General features: G+C 47.9%; 1 protein-coding gene across 8 annotated transcripts in view; it reads left to right on the top strand.

The window, feature by feature from the left end:
• FMNL2 (formin like 2) overlaps positions 1–21,278 on the top strand; it is a 107,470-nt gene extending 86,192 nt beyond the window's left edge. Inside the window, exons 11-28 of one of the 8 annotated variants that reach the window (XM_090143459.1) lie at positions 1,586–1,696; positions 1,906–2,055; positions 3,083–3,184; positions 4,133–4,448; positions 4,828–5,025; positions 6,222–6,242; positions 8,580–8,704; positions 9,159–9,361; positions 10,210–10,444; positions 11,218–11,286; positions 11,439–11,519; positions 11,882–12,011; positions 12,353–12,516; positions 13,144–13,245; positions 13,705–13,803; positions 14,693–14,816; positions 16,460–16,593; positions 19,242–21,278. In XM_090143459.1, the coding sequence (XP_089999585.1) occupies positions 1,586–1,696; positions 1,906–2,055; positions 3,083–3,184; positions 4,133–4,448; positions 4,828–5,025; positions 6,222–6,242; positions 8,580–8,704; positions 9,159–9,361; positions 10,210–10,444; positions 11,218–11,286; positions 11,439–11,519; positions 11,882–12,011; positions 12,353–12,516; positions 13,144–13,245; positions 13,705–13,803; positions 14,693–14,816; positions 16,460–16,551 (2,322 nt within the window). In that variant the 3' untranslated portion in view covers positions 16,552–16,593; positions 19,242–21,278. The other 7 variants (XM_090143460.1, XM_090143458.1, XM_090143461.1 and 4 more) reach the window with 7 other exon arrangements.
• Positions 21,279–21,556: the final 278 nt, after the last annotated feature.

Raw genomic sequence — 21,556 nt, 5'->3', positions numbered from 1 at the left:
GGAGCTGAAAGGGGTTGCAGTTAATTGCATTGATCTGATGGGAGGAAAGAAACAAAAAGGCAGAAGTATTTTAGGGAAGGTTCCTGTTGTTGACATTGACATACTTCATTTTAAAAGCAACTTTCTTAGATTAATCTTTTTTGACTTGATAAATTCCTTAGTTGTATATGTAAGGATCTGAGAAAGGAAATGAGATTTTGGCCCCAGTGCTGCAAGAGCCAAAGCAAGTATAACAAGAGCACTTTTGAAATACGGGAACTTGGCAGTGGGTGATTTGAGAGGACAGCAGCGTTCAGCTGGCCAGGGCCAGCTCCAGCACCAGGAGGAACCAGAGCTCCCCAGGGGAACTGGAAAGAGTCTTCTGCTGTGTACAGACTCAGAAGCTAATGGCATGAGCAGCATAGTTTGTGTAAGAAGCAGGGATGCGCTTAGGGACAGGAAAAAGACATCACAGAGCTTGTTGTGTCTGTATGGTCCCTGATGAACCCAAGCTAGCTCAGGCTGGAAGAGCACCGTGGGCATCCCAGCCAAACCTGCCATCAGAGGCTGCTGGGCAGCAAACACCTCCCCACGAGTTTATTCTCTGGGAAGAAGTATCTCAATAGCTGTTGAGAAGTTGGCGTTACTTCTGTCTCTGCATCTACAGTGGTTGGGTTCTGCCCTGCTCAATAAGGACGAGGCAGACTTCTTCTTGCAGATTGGAGGTGGTCACCAGAGAGGTGAAGGAGTGCTGGGGATGTGCAGAGAGGGATTTGTCTGTGCCTTACATTCTGCTAAATTGCAGGCTAAAGGTGGGGCAGACCTTTGTGGGGCTTCAGGCAGGATTCTTGCCCTTCTGCAGGTACCTTGCCCTGCTGTCTGAGGGGCTCTGGCCCTCTTTACTTGAGGGCCTTGACTTGCCTGCACTGTGCTGGGATGCAAACCACAGTTTTAAAAGTATGTTTTCTACAAATAACAAAGCATCTTTTATGAAGTCTTTGCAAGCCTGAATCCAACACTGATGGGGTAGAAAGCTACAGAATAGCAAACGGCAGTTTCCCTTGGCAGTAGCCATAGCAAAATGCAGTCCCTGGCAGTACTGGCTGGCCCAGGGGGCCTGGCATCCCTTTGGGCTCCAGTGCTTGGGACTGGGAGCTTTTGGAGAGGTCCAGAGGAAGCCATGAAGATGATCAAATGGCTGGAGCTCCTTTCCTATAAAGTCAGACTGAAGGAGCTGGACTTATTTGGCCTGGAAAAGAGAAGGCTGTGGTGAGACTTCATTGCAGCCTTTCAGTATTTAAAGGGAGTTTATAAACGTGAGAGTTATCGACAGGTAGGTAGTGATAGGACACGGGGGAATGGTTTTAAGCTAAAAAAGGAAGATTTAGGTTGGATATCAGGGAGATGCTCTTCACTGAGAGCGTGGTGAGGTGCTGGAACAGCTGCCCAGAGAGGTGGTGGGTGCCTCATCCCTGGAGGTGTTTAAGGCCAGGTTGGATGGGCCCTAGTGCTTGGATGGTCCTTGAGGTCCCTTCCAGCCCAAGCCATCCTATGATTCTGTGACTCAGGGCTGTGACGTGCTGATGTGTGATGGTTCCTCTTGCAGGTGGCTTGCATGCAGTTCATCAACATCGTTGTGCACTCGGTGGAGGACATGAATTTCCGGGTCCACCTGCAGTACGAATTTACAAAGCTGGGCCTGGACGAGTATTTGGATGTGAGTATGAGCAGGTTCCTGCACGTGGTCTTTGGAAATGACTGCTTTTCATGTATGATCTCAGCTAATGCTGAAATGCAGAGTGTGTTCCTGAATGATGGAGGTGGCCAAACTCCCACTGCTCTCCCTCCCCTTTGCACTGCGGGCAGTTCTGGTGCTTCAGGCTGCTGCTGGTGCTGAGTGACATCTTTTTGTTCTTGGCTGTACAGAAACTGAAACACACAGAGAGTGACAAACTGCAGGTGCAGATTCAAGCGTATCTGGACAACGTTTTTGACGTGGGAGCATTACTGGAGGATGCTGAAACCAAGAATGCAGCCTTGGAAAGAGTTGAAGAACTGGAAGAAAACATTTCCCATGTTAGTACAAAACTGAAGTCACCTTTTCCTGTGGAGTGATGCACAGCCTGCTCTGTGTGTGTGCTGCAGTACTGCCCTTCTCTTTTGGGAGGTGGACGTGCAGGTGTAGCTAGATAGAATCTCTGGGGTGAGAAGTGTTCAGGGAAGCCTGTGAACTACTGTGCTTTCTTTATGGGTGATGATCAAATATTTGGCAAATGAAGCAAGTCTCGTGCAGGTAAACTTCCTGGGTGTTACCTTGCTGTATTTTGAACTTCATGTGGTGCATATTTGTGTTCATGGGTGCACTGCTTGCTTCAAAGGTTTGTTCGTAAGATATTTATTGACTTGATGAGAAAGTGTCTTTTTTTTGCCTTCTAATTACTTTCCTGTTTCACTCAGTCCCCAGGTTGCTGTAAAGTACTAGAATGGCCTTGTTAATGTGGGGCTCACCATGCATTAGTATGGCAAGGCACATTTTGGTCTGGGCTGTGCAGCGCAGGAACATCGTGGCTTTCAAACCCCAGGGGTTTTTGGGGCCTGCAAAAGATACAAATAAATGAAAAGTCCACAGGGAAAAAGATAACATGCAAATTCTCTTTCATTCATTGCTTATTAAATTAGCTCTGTTGCGAGAAGACGTATTTATAGGTGTTACCTCTTCAGCACCTATTGACTTTGCAACAGTGCTGTTGTAGTATTGTGTGTTTTGGATCAAACTTCAGTGTTTTTCCAAATAATTGCATTTTAAGTTCTTTATTATAGGATAGACTCTCTTAACTGGACAGGGTCACGAGTGCAGTCCAGTCAGGTTGCCTGCTAGTCATAGCTGAAGGGTATTGCTCATCATCACAGGAGCCTGCAACTGGGCACTCAGTGCCACCTGCCTCCACGCACACAGGAACCCTTTCTCTTTCAAAAGAAAAACTTCAGGATTTTGTGGGATATCAATAATTTACCACATATCATTGCTCCAACAAGTGTTGATGACGTTTTGTTTGAGGAAGACGTCGTAACTTATAGAATCTGTTTCTCTATTTTCTGATAGTTATCTGAAAAACTCCAAGATACGGAAAATGAAGCCATGGCAAAGATTGTGGAACTGGAAAAACAGCTTATGCAGAGAAACAAAGAACTGGATGTGATTCGGGTAAGCGTGATGGGAAAACTCTGGCTGGGTGCCACGTTTCAGGGGAGGGATCTGGTGTGCATTTTGTGTCTGGGAGGCAATGGCTGTTTTAATGGGCTGAGCAATTTCTGCTAGCTTTCTAATTTTGAACAGAGCACAGACTCCAAGTAGAATGTCTTGTCTGTACTCTCAAAGATGGGCATTCAACTCGCTGAATATGCCAGCAAATCAGTGAACCAGACAAATCCATCGTATTGCTCAGGTCTTTAGTGTTTCTGGTTGAGTTTTGCACATGTGCTTGGCTTTGGAGAGGAGTTCAGGGTGGAACTGGAATCTTCCAGACTTAGTTTGCAAAGCATCTAGCACAACCTGCTTTCTGTGTACAATCCAGATATTATTTCTTGGTATGGTATTTTAATAACAAAGATTACTAACATAATATTAACTAACCTCAGCCTAGATGTTGACCCAAAGCACGATTGGTATCTAGGCTTTCTTCTGTACGTCTGCCTTGACTACTTCCAGATTCAGTCTCCCCTTCAGATCAGGAGCTGTGTTTCCACTTCCCTTTATGGGTCAACATCTGCTCATAGGCAGAGCAACCAGCAAGGCATCCGATACTCTGCGTTAGAGGAAAAATTGTGGTAGCATCCTAATTCTATATATTTAAGATTAACATAAGAAATGGAGACAAACAAATAGCAATCAGAAATTCTGTGTCCCTGGGTGTTGGTACCTGGTGAGATTTCTCACAGGGCTCAGTGCTGCACACAGCCTTAATGCTGGCGTGGGAAAAGCATAAAGCAAGTTCTTCCTTACCCATGAAGATGTATGGTTTGCATGAAAATGCCCTGTTAGATAATGCCTGGCGCAGTGCACAGTCTGGTGTCAGGCTGCCTTCTGTTTCTGGTGCTGGTATTCTGTTTTGTGAATACAAATGCAAATCACTCGTTTCTGTGGCACTTGCAGGAAATCTACAAGGATGCAAATAGCCAGGTTCACACCTTGAGAAAAATGGTGAAGGAAAAAGAGGAAGCCATCCAGCGACAGTCAACACTGGAGAAAAAGATTCATGAACTGGAGAAGCAGGGGACCATTAAGATCCAGAAGAAAGGCGATGGTGACATCTCTATCCTTCCTGTTGCTCTGGCCTCTGGGATGGTGCCGGCGGGGGCAGAGGCTGCAGCTGGCACGTGTGTCACACCGGTTGCTGGAGCTGCAACTTCTGTACCACTGCCACCTCCTCCACCACCATTACCAGCCTTAGCAGCAGCATCTGAGGCAGGTAAGGAGCGTCGTGTCCCCCAGCCACAAGTTGGCTGTGATCTGGAGATGGTTTGTTATTCTGGGGTCAGTCACAGTGGCTTTATGCTGGAAAAAACACCATCGGTTGTTGTTATGAGGTTGCAGACCGCGTTTGTCTGATCCATTTCTGAGCTCTTAATTAGGCATTGGAAAGTACTGACTTCCCTTGTGAGGGTGGTTTCCTCCCGTGTTTGTACGCTGAGGTAATTTGGTGAAGGGTCCAACAAATACTTGGGCTAATAGGGAGGTGCAGTCGGGACAGGGAGGGTAGTGGGCCCCGCTGGGAGTTGTTCTCCATCTGCTTGTGCCACGTTGGTTCCTGTTCACTTCAGTACCCTTCTGTCCTCTCCTGTCCACAGTGCAAAATGGCCCCGTGACAGTGCCAGTGCCACCTCCACCTCCACCACCGCCTCCACCGCCGCCCCCAGCGCCGCCGCTGCCAGGCCCTGCCTTGGACACAACTCCTGCTGCCCCTCTGCCCCCACCGCCCCCACCATCAGCACCCCCCCTGCCTGGCACTGCCTCTCCCACCGTGGTTTTCAACTCAGGACTTGCAGGTAAAGCACCCGTGTGTCTGCCAGGCACGTGGAGTGTTGACTGTGGGGGGACAGGATGCAAAGGTGGGACTTGTTTTCTCTTATCCCCTGGGTAATAACTCGTCATCTCTATCTGGTGTTATATTTAGAAGGGTTTGCGAAAGGAAAGATGATTTATCAATTAAACAGATCTGGTTTGATCTGTAGGAGAGAGCTTCTTCAGTGAAACTGAAGCTGCGGCCAGAAATATTTTTCTAACATGATCATTTTTGGCTTTAAGTGAGCAAAAGTGCAGAACTTCATGGTTTTGATTTCTTCCCAGTGCACAATGAAGAAAAATCTGTGCAGAAGAGTAGCAAACTTTTTGTAATGTTTTGGAAGGAAGGAAAATTTTCCTGACCGTCTTTAATCATGTTTTTATGTACTCTCTATCCTATGCCAAACATCCCATGCAGCAAATGGCTGTTAATTGGTATCACACTCCTTCCCCTCCAGGAAATCTCGAGAGCACATTATGATTTCAGAAAGAGAGACTGAGGAGCCTTTACTCTCCCTGATGGGCTTTGCAGAGCTGCCCAGTGGTTCTGCAGCATGCAGAGCTCATTGGCACCATGGCTGGGGCAGCAGAACAGAAAGCTGGCAGGCAGGTGTGCCCTTCTGCCTGGCAGTTTGCTGTTCTGATGGGCTGGGAAGGATCCATGGAGGGGATGGCATCAACGTATTTGTGGTCAGAGCTGTTCTGCCTTGCTTCTTTTTCACCCCAAAGCTGCTGGCTTGATTTTTGTTGTGTCCTTTACTATGTGCCGTGGGGAGAGGATTTATCAGAGCGAATTACAGTGCCCCTCTGGTTTCTACTGTCAGCTTTGCACCTGGACTGAGATGCTGGAGTGGAATGTCAGACTGCAGAATGTTTAAAACCCAGCTGAGTATCCAGAAGGTTCCCCCGTTATGTATGCAGAAGCTGATGGCAGGGGCTGTTTGATGAGGCTGCAGTAGAGGTGGGACATGTCTATAGGCAGGCAGGGTGGGCATTTTGTAGTGGATTAGAACTGAAAGGGAAAATGAAAGCACCTTTTCTTGATAAACCAGTTACATAGCAAGTAATGTTTCTCAGGGCAGGACCCTTCTGGGCTGGGGGGAAACGGGTGCAGCGATAAATCCTGCTGTTCTGACCACTGCTAACATATTTTTCTCCATTCTTTCTGCTTCCTGGTAAGACGGGCCGATCAAGCTCTTCTGTAGGTTGCTTTCTGCTAAGTATTTAACTACCTTCTCCCCTTCCCTCTGTCCTGCTTTGCTGTGCCCTGTGTGTGCCCGTGACTGTGTGTGTCAGTCCAGGAGGTGGTGGGAGGGCCGAGGCGGATGCAGAGGGGTTGCTGGACACAAGGGATGTGTTAGCTTTGGGTTTGCTGCCAGCCAGCAGGATTTGGCCTTCCAGCAAAGCACTTCAGCACATAATTAAGATGTGGCTTCTTTTGGGCTGCCCTCCAGCCGTGACAGTGTCCCCACTGCGCTGCCCTGAGCAGTGCAGTTCTTGAGGACATCACCTTGCCAGCTGACAGCACGTCTTGGTAAGGGAAAAGATTTTGAAGGAAGAGATTTCGAAGGCATTTTGTTCAGCTGCACGAGGGAGCTGTCCTGAAATAACCTGGGAGCAGTTACTAATCTATTCTAATGTATGCATGAGATGAAGATGTGTTTTTCATGGGTGTTTTAGCTTGGAAAAAAGTCTTTTATTTTGGGAATTACTTAGGATTAAACATATTCGTTGTACAAAGTGTAAAACCATTTGGTTTAGATGAGCAGAAGTTGATGGTGTGTTCATGTCTTCCAGTTGGACAAATATATTTGTCAAAGTATTCAGGCTTTCAAGCTGAATACTGTGTACATTCCCTGTTACTCACGGACACTTGTTTTCAGCAAATTCTCTTGCTGGGAGTTTATTCTTTGCAGCATCCTCCCAAAAGGAGCATGACTTGGAATGTACGTGGACACGCAACTCAACTGTTGCTTTAGAAGTGGTAGGACAAAGCAAGAGTGGTGTTTTCAGCACTCAACTGGTTCTGGTGCACAACAAGAGGCTGTGCCCTGAAACTGGTGATCTCTCATGGCAAAAACACGCAGCATCAGTAGGGGGAAAGTAAAATAGTTATTTGCTCAAGTGCTTTGCAAGCTGGGAAAGTTGTCTTCTGAAATCAAGGAGAAAATAATCTAGCATCTCTATGTAGCATCGAATAGTTAGCAGGGTGCCCCTCCTATGGATGCAGGGTAGGCAGCAGTCAGGACTTCCTTGGAGCAAGCACTGAATTGAACTGAGTCAAACACAAACTGTTCCCACCCTGGGGAGATGTGAACCTGCTGTAGGGTGCAGGGAGCCCAGACCTGGATGGGAGGGTCAGGACGTGGGCATGGTGCTGCTCACATGCCTGGCCCTGCTCACAGGGAAGGGGCTCTTTTCTCCAGCACTGGAGATGAAGGGGCTTCTGTTTCTTCTTTGCAGTTTGGAAAGAAATGGTTTCTTTACTGTAATTTTGGAGTGCCACATTCATCAATCACTGCAATGAAGATCCTGAATTTGCAGCAACTAACAGCCATGTGTTCTCATCAGCATACAAAGAGCTGAGCACAGAATTAACAAAAATGTTCATGTGCCCTCCAGATCTGTTAGGAATAGGAATGAAGTTGTTTTCTTTGCTCCTATGTTACTTTTTGTACTCCTTTCACTGATGAATGAGAGTGGTTTCTTTAGCTTCTCTGTGCGGGTTACTGAGACACTAATTCTGCATGACCTGAAAAGATGAAACCCATTATTTAAACTGTGTGAAAGCTCATGTGTGCTGCAACCCCCTGTTTTGGCTTTAAAAGACAGCCCTGACCCCTCTGAAAGAGCACTGCCCCATTGCAGCAGTGGAACCTTGGGAAAGGAGCTTTTTTCCTTCTTGTCACCTATTCTGGGTTGAATTTTGTGATGTGTCTACTGCCAGTGACACGTCCTCCCTCTACCTCAGTGATGGAGATGTGTCCTCAGTTGGCAGCTTTAGTTGCTGCTAAAGGCTGAGGCCACCATGCCTTCATTGATGTGGATGGTGCTGCTTGCTGTGCTGCTGTTAGCAGCTGGGTTTGGGCTGCTCAAGCAGCCCTACACTGTGCATGGCCATGCACCAGCTTGTGCCCAGGTGGGCTCTGCAGCCAGCGGGACAGGGTTAAATTTGGCTGCTCCATCCGTTTTCTTTAGTGTTTAAAAATAGCATGGGCTTTTAAAGCAGCCCAGACAACATGGGGCAATAAAAGTAATAACACATTTCCTTTTGTGTAGTTTTCACAGCCTCTGGCATTCAGTCCCATTCTGCAGGCGCTGGCCCTGAAGCAGCCAGAGGGTTGGATAAAAGCCTCTCTGCACTGCCTGCTTGTCAAGGCAGCAGGATCTTTTCAGGCTTCTCAGGGTGATCGTTTAGCTATGGCCAGTTCTTCCTCCAGTGCTGGAATGCCAACTCTATACAGATCACGGTCTGGGCACGTGGGGTGTTTTTCAGCTGCTGGGGAGCTGATCATTTCCTTTCCTCTGGTGTCTTTAGCTGTGAAAATCAAGAAGCCGATCAAGACCAAGTTCCGCATGCCAGTGTTCAACTGGGTGGCCCTCAAACCCAACCAGATCAACGGGACAGTGTTCAACGAAATAGACGACGAAAGGATCCTGGAGGTACGAGCAGTGCTTGCTGCCTTCTGCTCCCCGTGTCCATCCACAGCTCAGTACTGGCCTTTGCAGAGGTACACCCTGGCCAACAGCTAGGGGTTGGGCTGATGTGTGGCATTGTACCAGGGAAAGAGGCCTAAAGCAGCCCAGAGCAGGGCTGAGCACTCAGGTGCTGTGTGGTCCCATGCTATGAGGTAGATGTGCGTGGCTGGATAAAGTCTGAGTGCTAACATGAATATTTGCCTGAACTGAACATGCATAGGGCTGTTGGGGCTGGAGGCCAAATGTCCTGATTACTGACTCAGGAGCTCGTGTTTACTACGCTGTGCAACCCCTGGCTGAAGTTCTCTGCTGTAGCCACAGCAGCCACAGGGTCTTACTGCAGTTCTGGTACGATGCTGGGCAGTGTGGGATTTAATACTTGCCGTGGGAGGGATAAATCACTTTCTTTCCTTTTTAGGATTTAAATGTGGATGAATTTGAAGAAATTTTCAAAACAAAAGCCCAAGGTCCGGCCATTGATCTTACATCAAGCAAGCAAAAAATAACTCAGAAAGGGTCGAACAAAGTCACGTTACTGGATGCAAATAGGGCCAAAAATCTTGCCATCACTTTAAGGAAAGCTGGAAAGACAGCGGATGAAATATGCAAAGCTATTCACGTGTAAGTAAAACACTTGTCAGCAAAGAAATCATATTCAAGATTTACTGTGGTTTTTGGTAAGTGGAATGGCTTTGAATTGGCAGTTGATGTAAATGTTTTTGCATCTGGAAAAAATCCATCAGTAAGGATGGAACCAATCTGAATTCCCTCAAATCGGATTCCCTTGTACTACAGTATGTTAACTTGCAGTTTTGTGTTGCTCTATCGCTATATGGGCTTAACAAATTAACACATATTTTATTAAATAAGCTAATTCACGTTCATCCACAGTATGCCATTGCATACTGAATTTCTTATTTGATGTACATGGTATTTTTTGTTCTAATGAACACTCCAAAGGCAGAGTATCAGGAAGAGGCAACCCCTGCAGCTTGCTGCACAAAGCACAAGTTGAGTCCAAGTGCACTGGAAGCATTTTGCATGCAGTGAGGTTTATGTAATCGCCCCACACAGTGCCAAAGCCAAATGTGATACAGGTGTGTCCGAGCATAACTGCAGCATAGGATCCTGCCATGCCCCAGCCTTCAGGGTATGGACCCAGACTTCCAGCCTCCAGCTGTGCCAGCTCCTTCTTTGGAAACAGAATCAAGGTGCCAAGTGGTGTTCACTCTAGCACTTGTCTGTGCTGTCTCTGTGCACTAAGCAGGTTAACATCGTCACGTGCAGACAGCTTCATGGGCAGGATTGTGCCCACAGCTCTGGGACATCCCCAGGGGTGGTGACCCCCCACTCCCTGGGCAGCCTGTGCCAGCACCTGACTGCTCTTTGGAGAGGGGATCATTCCTGTTATCCAACCTGAGCCTCCCCTGGCACAATGTGAGGCCATCACCTCTCATCCTATCTCATAGGTTTGACCTGAAAACGCTGCCTGTGGATTTTGTTGAGTGCCTCATGAGGTTCCTGCCCACCGAGAACGAGGTGAAGGTGCTGCGGCTCTACGAGAGGGAGAGGAAACCCATTGAGAACCTGTCTGATGAAGACCGGTTCATGATGCAGTTCAGCAAGATCGAGAGGCTGATGCAGAAGATGACCATCATGGCATTCATAGGCAACTTTGCTGAAAGCATCCAGATGCTGACCCCGGTGAGTGGGAGACAGCCCCTGGAGATGTGTTAGCCGTGGGGAAATGGTGTCTGGATGTGGGACATCATTTCCCCGTGCGTGGGAAATGTGGGAGCTGCTCTCTGTGGTGCAAGTCAGGCTTGCAGGGCACAGTGCAGCCAGGTGCTGGTGTGGGGCTGCCAGTGCAGGTTGTAGAGATCTTAATTTTCCTTACGCAGTGATGGTTTGAGTGTTATGGAGTCATTATAAGTTCTCACAGAGGCAAAATGAGAAACAACTGCATGAATGGAAAAGTGCTTTTCTAGCTATATTTTCATCTAACAGTGACTCAGAGTTCTCAAGCACTGTTTCTATGGCAGCTTGTACCCTGCGCTGCTCCACGTCATCCTATTTCTTTACCCCGTAGAAGTTTAAAACCAGTTTAAATGAAAATCTATTTGTCTGTGCCATCGGGGAAAATTACTTTCAGTGCTGGTCTGAGGGCTCTTTGAAGTCTGTCCCATGCATCTTTCACAGTTATAAGGGCTGAAATATAAATACAGTTTTCCTCAACCACATCTGAGTGTTAGAAATCTGCAGTGCAAATTAATTTTTTGAAATCCTGACATGCCAGGGCAGGATAGCATTCATGCTGGGACACACTGAATGGATTGAAAACATTGTTGGGTTTTTTTGTTGGTGTTTTTGTTGTTGTTGTTGTTGTTTTTCTTTTTAAGAGTGGAAGTCTTTTGAATTTAATTTTACTTTCGGGTTCATTATGCATTAACCAAAATTCTCCCTGTGTTTACTTGCAGCAACTTCACGCCATTATAGCTGCATCTGTCTCAATAAAGTCATCTCAGAAGCTTAAGAAAATACTGGAGGTACGTCTGACTTTTGGCTGTGCTCAACCACTCACCATTGCATCCCCTTGTGTGTACTGAAAGTGCATGTGGATGCTTGCATACAGTCTCTCAGAGGTTTCTGAGTGCATTTGCCCTGAAAATTCCCTCTCTGCTCTGTTTTGCTCTGGCAGATAATCCTGGCTCTCGGTAACTACATGAACAGCAGTAAGCGAGGAGCGGTGTATGGATTTAAGCTACAGAGCCTAGACCTGGTGAGTAAACCAGAGGCAACGAGGGGGCATGAGCTGAAATGCATTTCTTTTAAATGGAGAGTGGCTGCTTGGGGCTCATCAGTGCTTCCCAGCCAATAAAGGCAGAGGCAGCAGACATAGCGGTCAGGGAAGGTGCTTCCCTGCACTCTGTTTGAGATGATCTTTACCAGGATTTTAGTGGCCCCTCGCAAGAAGGCCACAAATCCTCAGACCACTGTGGAAATCCACCCACTTACGTGGGCCTTTACAACCTTGTCTGTCAGATGGAGAAACATTCGGGGGAAAACAAACACCCCTTCAGTCACTTTGTTCGGTGTCTGCTGCACCTTAACCCAGCAATCTTGTTGCTTTTTTCTCCTCAGCTCTTAGAAACAAAGTCAACAGACCGAAAACAAACCCTGTTGCACTATATTTCTAATGTTGTCAAGGAGAAGTACCAGCACGTATCCCTCTTTTACAATGAACTTCATTACGTGGAGAAGGCTGCTGCAGGTACTGTAACCATGGCTGTGTCCCTAGTGCACTTGCTGGGCTCCCAGTGCTTTCCCACTTGGACCATTCTAACAATAAAACCAGGTGGTTTCAGTGTTATCTACCAATGTGGTAGCAGAGCCAATTTAGGGAGGGACCCTTAGTGCCAGCAGGTTGCCTGGCCTAGCACACACACCAGGGATTGGTGCTGTTAGCATCACAGCACTGATCTCCTCTGTTTGGTGAGGGGCAGTGGCAGCCACTGCTGTGCTTGGGGGCACTTTGTGGCTGGGAGCTGGTCATGCTGTGGGTTGGGTGCTTGCACAGCAGGAGCGATTCAGCAGTTTTGTTTTATTTCTTAGTGTCTCTAGAAAACGTCCTCTTGGATGTGAAGGAGCTCCAGAGAGGCCTGGATCTGACGAAGCGTGAGTACACCATGCATGACCACAACACGATGCTGAAGGAGTTCATTCAGAACAATGAAGGAAAGCTGAAGAAACTGCAGGATGACGCCAAAATTGCCCAGGTATTTCTTAATTCTTGGGGTGTGAATGACTTGGAGAAGCAGAGCATGCTTTGTGCATCCTCCGGGTGTTTTCTGCTGACACTGAGTTACTCTGCAGTGGGGTTTGAGTGAAGAGGCACAGTGTCTCCATGGTTCTCCTTTGTTCTGATGTGAATGTATAAAATGTGCATTACTTGTGAAATGAGGAATTATTAGTCTGTCATGGTGTATAAAAATTTTTCCCATGATGTTACCCTCATGCATTCTTACCATTCATTTTTTTCTCCTTTGTGGTGAGGCCAACCTTAGGTTATTTGCTTGTGCTGGTGTTTTTCCTAGCAGTTCTTCTAGCTGCAGATGTGTCTTACTTCCATGAGCTTGGTGACAGCCCTGCACACGTTTTTGACAAACTCTGGTTCAAGCTCTCCTGCTTACTTCTGAGGCAGGCTTTAGCCCATGAGTGAATAGTGCTTGCTTTTATATACACTGCAGGGAGGAGGAGGTGCAGTTCTGTGTTTGTTCCTGTCCCCATGCTGGGTGTAGGTGTGCTCATGCCAGCCTGGGATTCCAACTCAGAGGAAATGTCGACCCCTTACACCGAGTTCTGATGTACTGGTGAGCATATCGTGAAGTGTGTGCTTTTTGTAGGATGCCTTTGATGATGCTGTGAAGTATTTTGGGGAGAATCCGAAGACAACGCCTCCCTCAGTTTTTTTCCCAGTGTTTGTCCGATTTGTGAAGGCCTATAAGGTAAGCAGGAGCATCCTCCCCTTCTCTTCTGTCATTCTCAGCATGGTTTGCCATCTGTTGTCTCAAGGTTCCCAACAGCACAGCTTGTTGCTCCCCCTAGCTTCGATGCAATGTGAGCACAGCAGCACCGGCCCAGGGCTGCACAAATAGTTGGTTTGGGATTATTTTCAGGGCTGAAGGACAGCACTGCTGTCTGAAATGCCAGAGGGGTGCTCAGAAACAGAATGTCTGTGAGATTAAAGTTCTCAACCTTCAACCCTGACCCTGTCCTTTGTGGTCAGGGTGAGGGGCTTTGTGTGACCTCTCCCAGCCCACTGATTTCAGACTTTGTTGAGCTGAATTGCTGCACCCTCAGTTTGCCTCATTTGAACGTGCAGTTCATTTGTAACATTCAGATTCCTTGTAGTGATTTGAAGCTGTAACTTGTTGGGTCTTTTTATGTGTGTGTGTGATAAATAGCAAGCAGAAGAAGAAAATGAATTGAGAAAAAAGCAGGAACAGGCCTTAATGGAAAAACTTATGGAGCAGGAAGCGATGATGGAGCAACAGGACCAAAAGGTATGGAACAGATAGGTCTTACAGGTGGGATGTGTTCATCTGTTTTTCTTCACAGCTCAGAACCTGCAGCTCTGTGCAGTTCTTGAGTTGCCCAGACTTAGAGCTGCCCAGAAATGTGATCTCTGAAAGTTTTCTCCTTTTGTGGGGAAAGCTGAAATTGACTGAAAGAATCCAAGCGTGTACTGATTCTACTTCAAAGCTTGCAAAATTCAGAAAGCTAAACAGACAAGAAGTCACCTAGCCCGTGTTGCTGTTGGCCACACTTTTTTCCTGCTTTGGCGTTTTACCTGTTTTAAAAATCCCATCTGTATTCATTGTGCAGAGCCCCCCATTGCTTGCAGGGATCTCTAGATCTTTCCCTGTTTGAGCTTCCCAGCAGGAGTCTGCCCTGCGTTACCACTTGATAGGAATTTTCTGACCTTTTCTTTGTTTTTCTTTTTTTCCCCTAAGTGAATGCTTTAGATATGTTGGAGCTTTTCCACAGCTCCAATGGCCCATGTGTTGGCTGAAGCTGCTTCGTGCAGTTCTCGTGCTTAACAGGTGCCCTTAATCCCAGCCAGGCGTTTTCTGTTGGATGGAAAGCTTGTTCTCCTCCTTCACTTAATGCTGCTTGGAGGAGAAGGCTTGGAGTCTCGGTTCCAAGTGAGGAGAAGGCTTAAAATGGAATTGCAAACCTAAGAAAGAGAAACAGCTTGGCAGCCAGTTAGCTTGTAACTCTGGCTGTCACCCCCAGGACCTGAGCTCACCATGCCCTTGTGCTTTCCTGGGCTTGCAAAACTGGGCAGAAAGGTGGCAGTTACTGGTGTTGATTGCTGCAGGTGGGGAACCGGAGCAAAGGTCCTTACAAATCCTTATAAATCCTTACAAATCCTCTCTTCTTTGCTTTCAGTCTCCTTCTCATAAAACAAAGAGGCAGCAGCAGGAGCTAATTGCAGAGCTCAGGAGGCGGCAGGTCAAGGATAACAGGCATGTGTACGAAGGGAAGGATGGTGCTATCGAAGATATTATAACAGGTAAAGCCTTTTTCTTCCATAATCTCAGAGGCCCTTTCACCAAGGTTAAAAACGTGTATCTGCCTAATAGCCATTGTGCGTGAGTTATGTGATTCTTGTAGAGCTGCTGGAGCACAGCTTAGGAGATTGTTTACATGATGTGAATCAATTATAGAAGGGAACAGACAAAGTCCAGTAACCTGCTTTTGTGTGTTCACTGTCGGTGCTGCCCGTGTTTGTCACAAGCACAGACTTTGGGCGCGTGCTGTTTCTGACCTCTTCTCTTTCAGCATGTTGGGACACACTTTTGGTCTCTGATCTGTAGAGTAAGCAGCTCAGATCTCAGCTGATATTTGGTGGGGATATGCATGCTGTGCAGATCTTTCCCAGAAATCTTTACTTTCCCGTAACTGGAATGAATGACAGATGTTTAACATTATTAAGAGCCTGCATTTTCATTAAAATGTACTAGCAGTAATTGCATCACATTATTGCACACTTACAGGAAATAGTTTAGTCAAACCTGAATGATGGATGGCCCTGAGCAGCTTCTGGTTTTACTGCTTTTCAGTTTGGCAGAAGTCTGCCCCAATCACCACCGTAGGGCTGCAGGGAAGGGTGCAGACCCCACTGTCAGTGCTAGGGAAGCAGGGACGTTGTGTGCTGCTAGAGCTGTCTTCTGAGTCGTGCTGTGCTTAGCAGTCAGCTCCTTTTGCTCTGTGCCACTGCTCTGGTTGCAGTGCTTGGATTTTTAGTGCACTTCTTCACCTGTGGTGTGGAAGGAGCAAGACTGTAACACTTTGATGGCTTTACAATTGAGTTCTGTTGCACAGAAAGTCAGCAAAACAACCTTTGGGCAAAACGGCCTTGACTGCTTCTCCCAAATGTTTGTCATATTGTTTCTTCCCTCTGCTTTACCTCTCAGTGAGGAATTTTTGCCCAACTGCATGAAAGGGTTGGAATGCTCTTAGTGAAGCTTTCACAACTCCTTCTAACGTTTGATTAAGAGATTCCTATGGTAATGTTCTCCATGTGAGAGGCAGACTTGCTGTAATACCCAATCACTTCTGCTTCTGCATCTCCTTTGGACTCCTGGAAGCCGTGTAGTGAAGTGGCTCTCCTGCTCTGTGGGAGAAACAGGTGGTGCAAATGATGCCAGCCTGCATGCAGCCCCGTGTCAGCGTGCCAGGCTCAGCCAACCTGACCATCCCCTGTTGGTGCCCAGCCCTTCCAGCTATGGGGTGCCCCGTGCAGTGACACTTGAGGCACAGAATGTCAGGTTGAACTGAGGTCACTTGGCTGCAGCCTGTGACAGCTGGTGCAGTGGCATGGAAATAATCAGAGGTGTCACTGGATGCTGGCTTAGTGCCTCATCAGGTGCACGGGGAAGCCCTGCTGGCTGGGACAGGATGGGATGCTGTCTGAAGCCACACTTTTCCAGAGTCATAGCCTTTACCTTTAGCAACAGTCTTTCAAAACCAGAGACAGATACGTAGTGACGTAAAACTGCCTCCTTACCAAATCCTCCTGCACTGCAGTGTCATGAGTTGGTTGGAACGTGCAATCCTGTACCTGGTTGTCCTTAACCACGCGCTAACCGTGTACTAATGCCATCGATCTGTGCTTCTCACTGCTCTGTTTGTTTGGCTGTTATTCCCATGCAGTGCTGAAGACTGTGCCCTTTACAGCTCGAACCGCCAAGCGGGGCTCTCGGTTTTTCTGCGAACCTGTTCTCACTGAGGAATTCCATTACTAAACTATTCCTCTTTCACATCTGATGCTCTTAGACAAAAAAAAGGTTGCTGTAGATTTTTTGACACTTTTCCATTTGTATGGACCTCAGCCAGGATCATGTGAATGTTGAGTGTATAGCAATGTCCGGCGTCCGCCTGAACTCGTATCGATGTCACCTTCATTGCATGTGTTGTGTTTCAGTAACGTTTTATTTCATCCCATCCGGTCTGTGTTGGATGCTTTTGGCCATCCTCACGTTTCAGAGGCATTGCTAACCCTTGTGACAAGCGCCATAGAACAGCAAGTGGTGGAAGTCACAGTAGATTTGGTGCCGGCTCCGTGGGGTGGACAAGGCTCAGGCCAAACACAGCCGTACTGTGACAGTTCACTTGGCTTTTCTATGTCATCTCTGCTGGCTGCAGATCTTTCTCTGTATATGCAAATGTAGCTGAGTAGTCTGCATGTAATAACTGAGCTGTAAGCCAGAGGGAACTGTCTGCATGGCTTTGGTGGGACCTCCTTGGGCTTTGCTTTACTTGGTGTGGAAGGGTTATCTGTGGCAACGTGCCCCCTGTGCGAGGAGCATCGTTTCGGCCTTTCTAACCCTTGCCTGCATGTTTGCATGTCAGACGCAGAATGGAGTACATCTTCTCTCATTTGTTCACATCCACGTTTAACTTTTTCAGTTCCATGCCAACTTTTATCAAAATAAAACTGGTAATGCTAATTGAGCATTAACCAATTGTCATGGAGGCCGGCACGGTGCCGTGGGCTTTGTAACAGTGTGGGGGTGAGAGCTGGGCTGGGTGGGAGGCAGCAGGGCTGGGATGTGCCAGCCCACAGCTGTGGGCACGGGGCAGAGCTTGGCATGGAACTGAGCACCATAATCCTGTGGTGTGCAGTGTCAGGAGGGTGTGCTTAACCCTGCATGTCTCTTAACACTGTTGTCTTGAATTAAGGACGGATGGCTTAAGAAGACAACAGTGTTCACTTGGCAATATGTATTTTTATGAATGCTTCTAATAAAATTGCAAACTATAATCAGCTCAACAGTTATTTGCTCTTTCAAGTTAATTGCTGTATTATCTTCCTGGAGCCAATCTTCAAAGCAGCTTGGAATTTGGTTAGCAAGAGGGAAGGGTGGCCCTCATGTCCTTTCCTCTCCTCCTCTAACCTCTCATGGCCTCGGCCTCACCCGTCCTCTCGCTCTGCTGGCTAACATGCCTGCCATTTTTGAACGCTGAGTTGACTTGCTCTCCATTTCCCATCCCATTTTTTACTTAACCATCATTTTTTTTTTTTTTTCTGTTTAGCCCTAAAGAAGAATAATATCACTAAATTTCCAAATGTTCACTCGAGGGTAAGGATTTCTTCTAGCACATCGGTGGTGGAGGATACACAGAGCTGGCAAGCATCACTTTTTACTTAGCTTCCTCCTCTCTCTGTATGCCCGAAGCCTGGCAGTAGCTGTGGCTAAGCATAGTGCTGGTGAGGGCCTGAAGGCAGCGGACATTCAGCCCATTGGTTCCCACCTCTATGTGGCAGGGGGTTGCTGAGCTGCTGGCTGGTCACCACCTTCCTGCTCTCTCGATTTTGGCCCTTTCTCTTCCAAGTTGAGCCTGAGCTAGGCAGCCTTGTCCCAGGTTGTTTCAGCCCGTAGATCCCTGGCTGTAGCACCCAGCCCCTGCTGCCCAGTGCTCTGCAGGTGTGTGGTGCTGTGGCCGTGGAAAGGGCAACAGTGATGGACAGCGGAGGCTGGGAGCACAGGGCAGCACGGGTGGCTTCTGCTGTGCTGAGGAGCTGGGGAGTGGGGCTTAGAGCGAGCTGTAAGTCAGCCAGGGAGTGCATGGGAGGGGTTTCCCCAGCAAAGCACCCATTTTATTTTTTTCCCAGCAAAAAAGAATTCTACCTCAGTTACGCGTAAGGTGCACCAAGCATGCTGTGTAGCTCATCTCCATAGCACAAGAAGCCAAGCAGTCACCTGTCCTCACCACGCTCTTAACACGGGCTTTGTTAAACTCCCACCGCCGGCTTTCTCCATTGTTGGCTCCATCGCATGCTCAGTACTGCCCTCCTCTCCCCTCCCAGCCCCAGCAGCAGCCCAGCCCCGCACCCCTCGGGTGGCAGCTGTGGCTGCAGGCTGGGCGCAGGGGACGCCTGCTTTTTCTCAGGGCACCTTCTGATAGTTGAATGGGTGGATGGGCCACGTAAATGCATGCTTGTTTTGGTGAGCACTTATCCCATCGCGTCCTGTGTTTCACATTCGCTGTGTTCCATCCTGCATCAGGGAACTCGTTCAGCACGGGGCGGCGAGGCCCTGGCACTGCTGCCCAGTGCTGCGTGGGTGCCCCATCCCTGGGGTGCCCGAGGCCGTGGGGTGGAATCGGGTGATCCGTAAGGTCCCTTCTGACCCCATTCCCTGGTTCTGAGTCTCTCACCTCAGGGATTTAGAGGCTACACAAACAGTGTTAGTGAATACGAGCTGCCCATGGGTGGGCAGACACCCACCCAGCAGCACTGCTCTGTTAGTGCCCCCAGCACTCGGGGCGCACACCAGCACTGCCTGCTGCTCGGTGTGTTGCCGTAGGGCCCATCAGCTGTTCTGGTAGGACCCACTCCCTCCTCCCGTTGCTACCCAAGCTGCTTTGACTGGCTTCCAGCAGGCCCGATCCCCGCAGTGCGTGCTGACCAGGGCCGCTTTCCTCCCTGCAGATCTTCGAAACCAGCCGTACCGCCGGGCCGACGCGCTGAGGAGGAGCGTGAGGCGGCGCTTCGACGACCAGACCCTGCGCTCTGCCAACGGCACTGAGATCACCATGTGAGCTTGAGGCCTCTGCAGGGCCGGGCTGCCAGCGGTGCCCCTCCCTGACAGCCTTGGGAACAGTACGGTTACCCCTAAAGGGCTCAGACACCTAGAAATGCATAGGAACGTCAGCGATGGGCTCTCCGCTCAGCCGTAGCTAACAAGTGCCTAAAATGGAAGTACCTGCTCAAATTAATCGAAGCAATAGGACTTGATTTGATTGGGTATCTTTTGACACCAATACGTTATTCAGTATTTTTAACCAAAAAGTAAAGTTATGTGTTGTTTTTGGGGTGTTTAGTTGGGTTTGATTATGTGAAAACTTAGCGATCGGTCTTCTGTTGGCCGGACCTGGATCCCGACTGGTTGGAAAGAGGTAACTCTGGATGTGCTCTGCTGCTGGGCTTCTACATGCATTCCTCTCATTGGCCAAGGGCTGACCTTGGCTTCAGCTGCACTTACTGGCTTTTTTTTTTTTTTAAAGAAAGAAACAGAACATTTAAGAGCTTTCTGTATCTAGTAGGGAAATAGCGACAAGAAGAGCTCCGCACCTCGTTCCGCCATCCAGACTCCATGCGCCGTAGCTGGACATGGTAATGCAGTTCAGTGGTGAGAAGATCTGTGGGCACTGAACCCTTTGTTTGCTGTAAGGTTGTGGGTTTGGTGGTGTGCAGTGCAGGGCTGAGGCACGAGGGGTACGTGGGAAGCTGTGCATCGCAACTGCACTGCGTGGGAATGGCAGAGAACGCATTGCCTGCTCTTCAGTTAGAGGCACTTTCATCTAACAAACGGTGTATTTATTAATTAGCACTAAGGTATTAACATCTCAGTAATCAGTATTAGGGTTCCGAGGACCATTACAGCTCAGTACTAGCACAGAGATCGCATTAGTGCCCTTCCAGCTGCGCCGTGACCCCACAGCTCCCTCTGACAATCCAGCTCCAATGAAGTCCCAGGGCTCACGTGTCCGTCAGCTGCCCTGCAAGGTTTGGTGTCACACTCCAAAAGCTTCCAAAGGGACGGGGAGCAGCGCCCTCTGCACCCACAGAGCCCTGCAGCTCTGCCTGGAGCCGGCGGTTGTCCGGCCCGGAGGAGGAGTGGGACTGCAGCTCTGTTTGTGCTTCCCGAGCTCCTTGTGCTCACAGCTTCCCCTCCTGGCATCGCCGCATCAATATGTTAATTGTAAAATTTATTGTATAGTATTTAACCACTGAATTTCTTTTCTTTTATGTTGTGCTTATGTGAACCACTGGTGAAGGTCCCATTTTTTTTTTTTCTTGGATAATGTGTAGTTATATGATAATCTGTTTTTAAATGTACAGATATTTTGCTACAAAATCGGTGCCGTTTTTTTTATGGTTTTTACACTTCTTTCACTCCCACTTTAGCCTCTGGGTAATATTGTAAATATTGTTTAAAAAAAAAAAAAAAAAAAGCATCAGCCTGTGCTATACAATCCGAATGTTATTTTAACTTATAGTTTTTGTTTTTATATTTAACTAAATGGACAGCTGGGGGCTCAGTTACCGCATTGACCTCTGCTCACCCATTTCCAGAGCGTTTCCTTTATCAGCAGCCACCCCTGCACTTGCAGCCCATGTGCTGAAGGGAACATGCCACTGCCTCCCTGCACTGGGAGAGCATTCAGTCGGCCCATCAGTTTGGTACAGTGGTGGTCAGAGGGCTCAGAGCTCCACTGCCTCATTCCTGTGCTCAAAGGTATTTTGTTGTTCATTTTTTTGTTGTTGTTTTTTTTTGGTTTTTTTTTTTAAATTTAAGACAAAAATGATCATTCGACTGGAATGGAACGCTGGCATGTTCTCTTTCATATTTTTCTAGTAATAGATCTGCTTCTTAGCAATATTAGAAGTGTTTTATAAAAGCAGTTCATGTTACTTTCCTGGTCTGTTCCTGGCATAAGAGCAAATAAACTATTTACACTACTACACTGTAATCCCTCCTTTCCTTCTTTTTTAAGTGACTTTTACAGCGTTTTCTTGCCCTCCCATGGGGCTGTGCCCCATTGCCCACCACTGCTATGGACAGAGAGGCTCCAGCCCTGCAGTGCAGCTCACCCAGGGCAGGAACACCATTGTGCCCCCAGCAGCAGTTCTGCAGTCAGTGCTCCGTGCAGAGATAAGCACTGGTGAGTATTTCCCCCTAAACATGCAAAAAAACCATAAGTATTGAAGTCCTAAACTTAAAGCAACCAATGCTATACCTG

The sequence above is a fragment of the Phasianus colchicus genome, chromosome 7 (genome assembly GCF_987193195.1).
Source record: "Phasianus colchicus chromosome 7, bPhaCol1.hap1.1, whole genome shotgun sequence".
NCBI lineage: Eukaryota > Metazoa > Chordata > Aves > Galliformes > Phasianidae > Phasianus > Phasianus colchicus.
The sequence above is the reverse complement of the archived record's forward strand: the minus strand, read 5'-3'. Positions and strand labels throughout refer to the sequence as shown.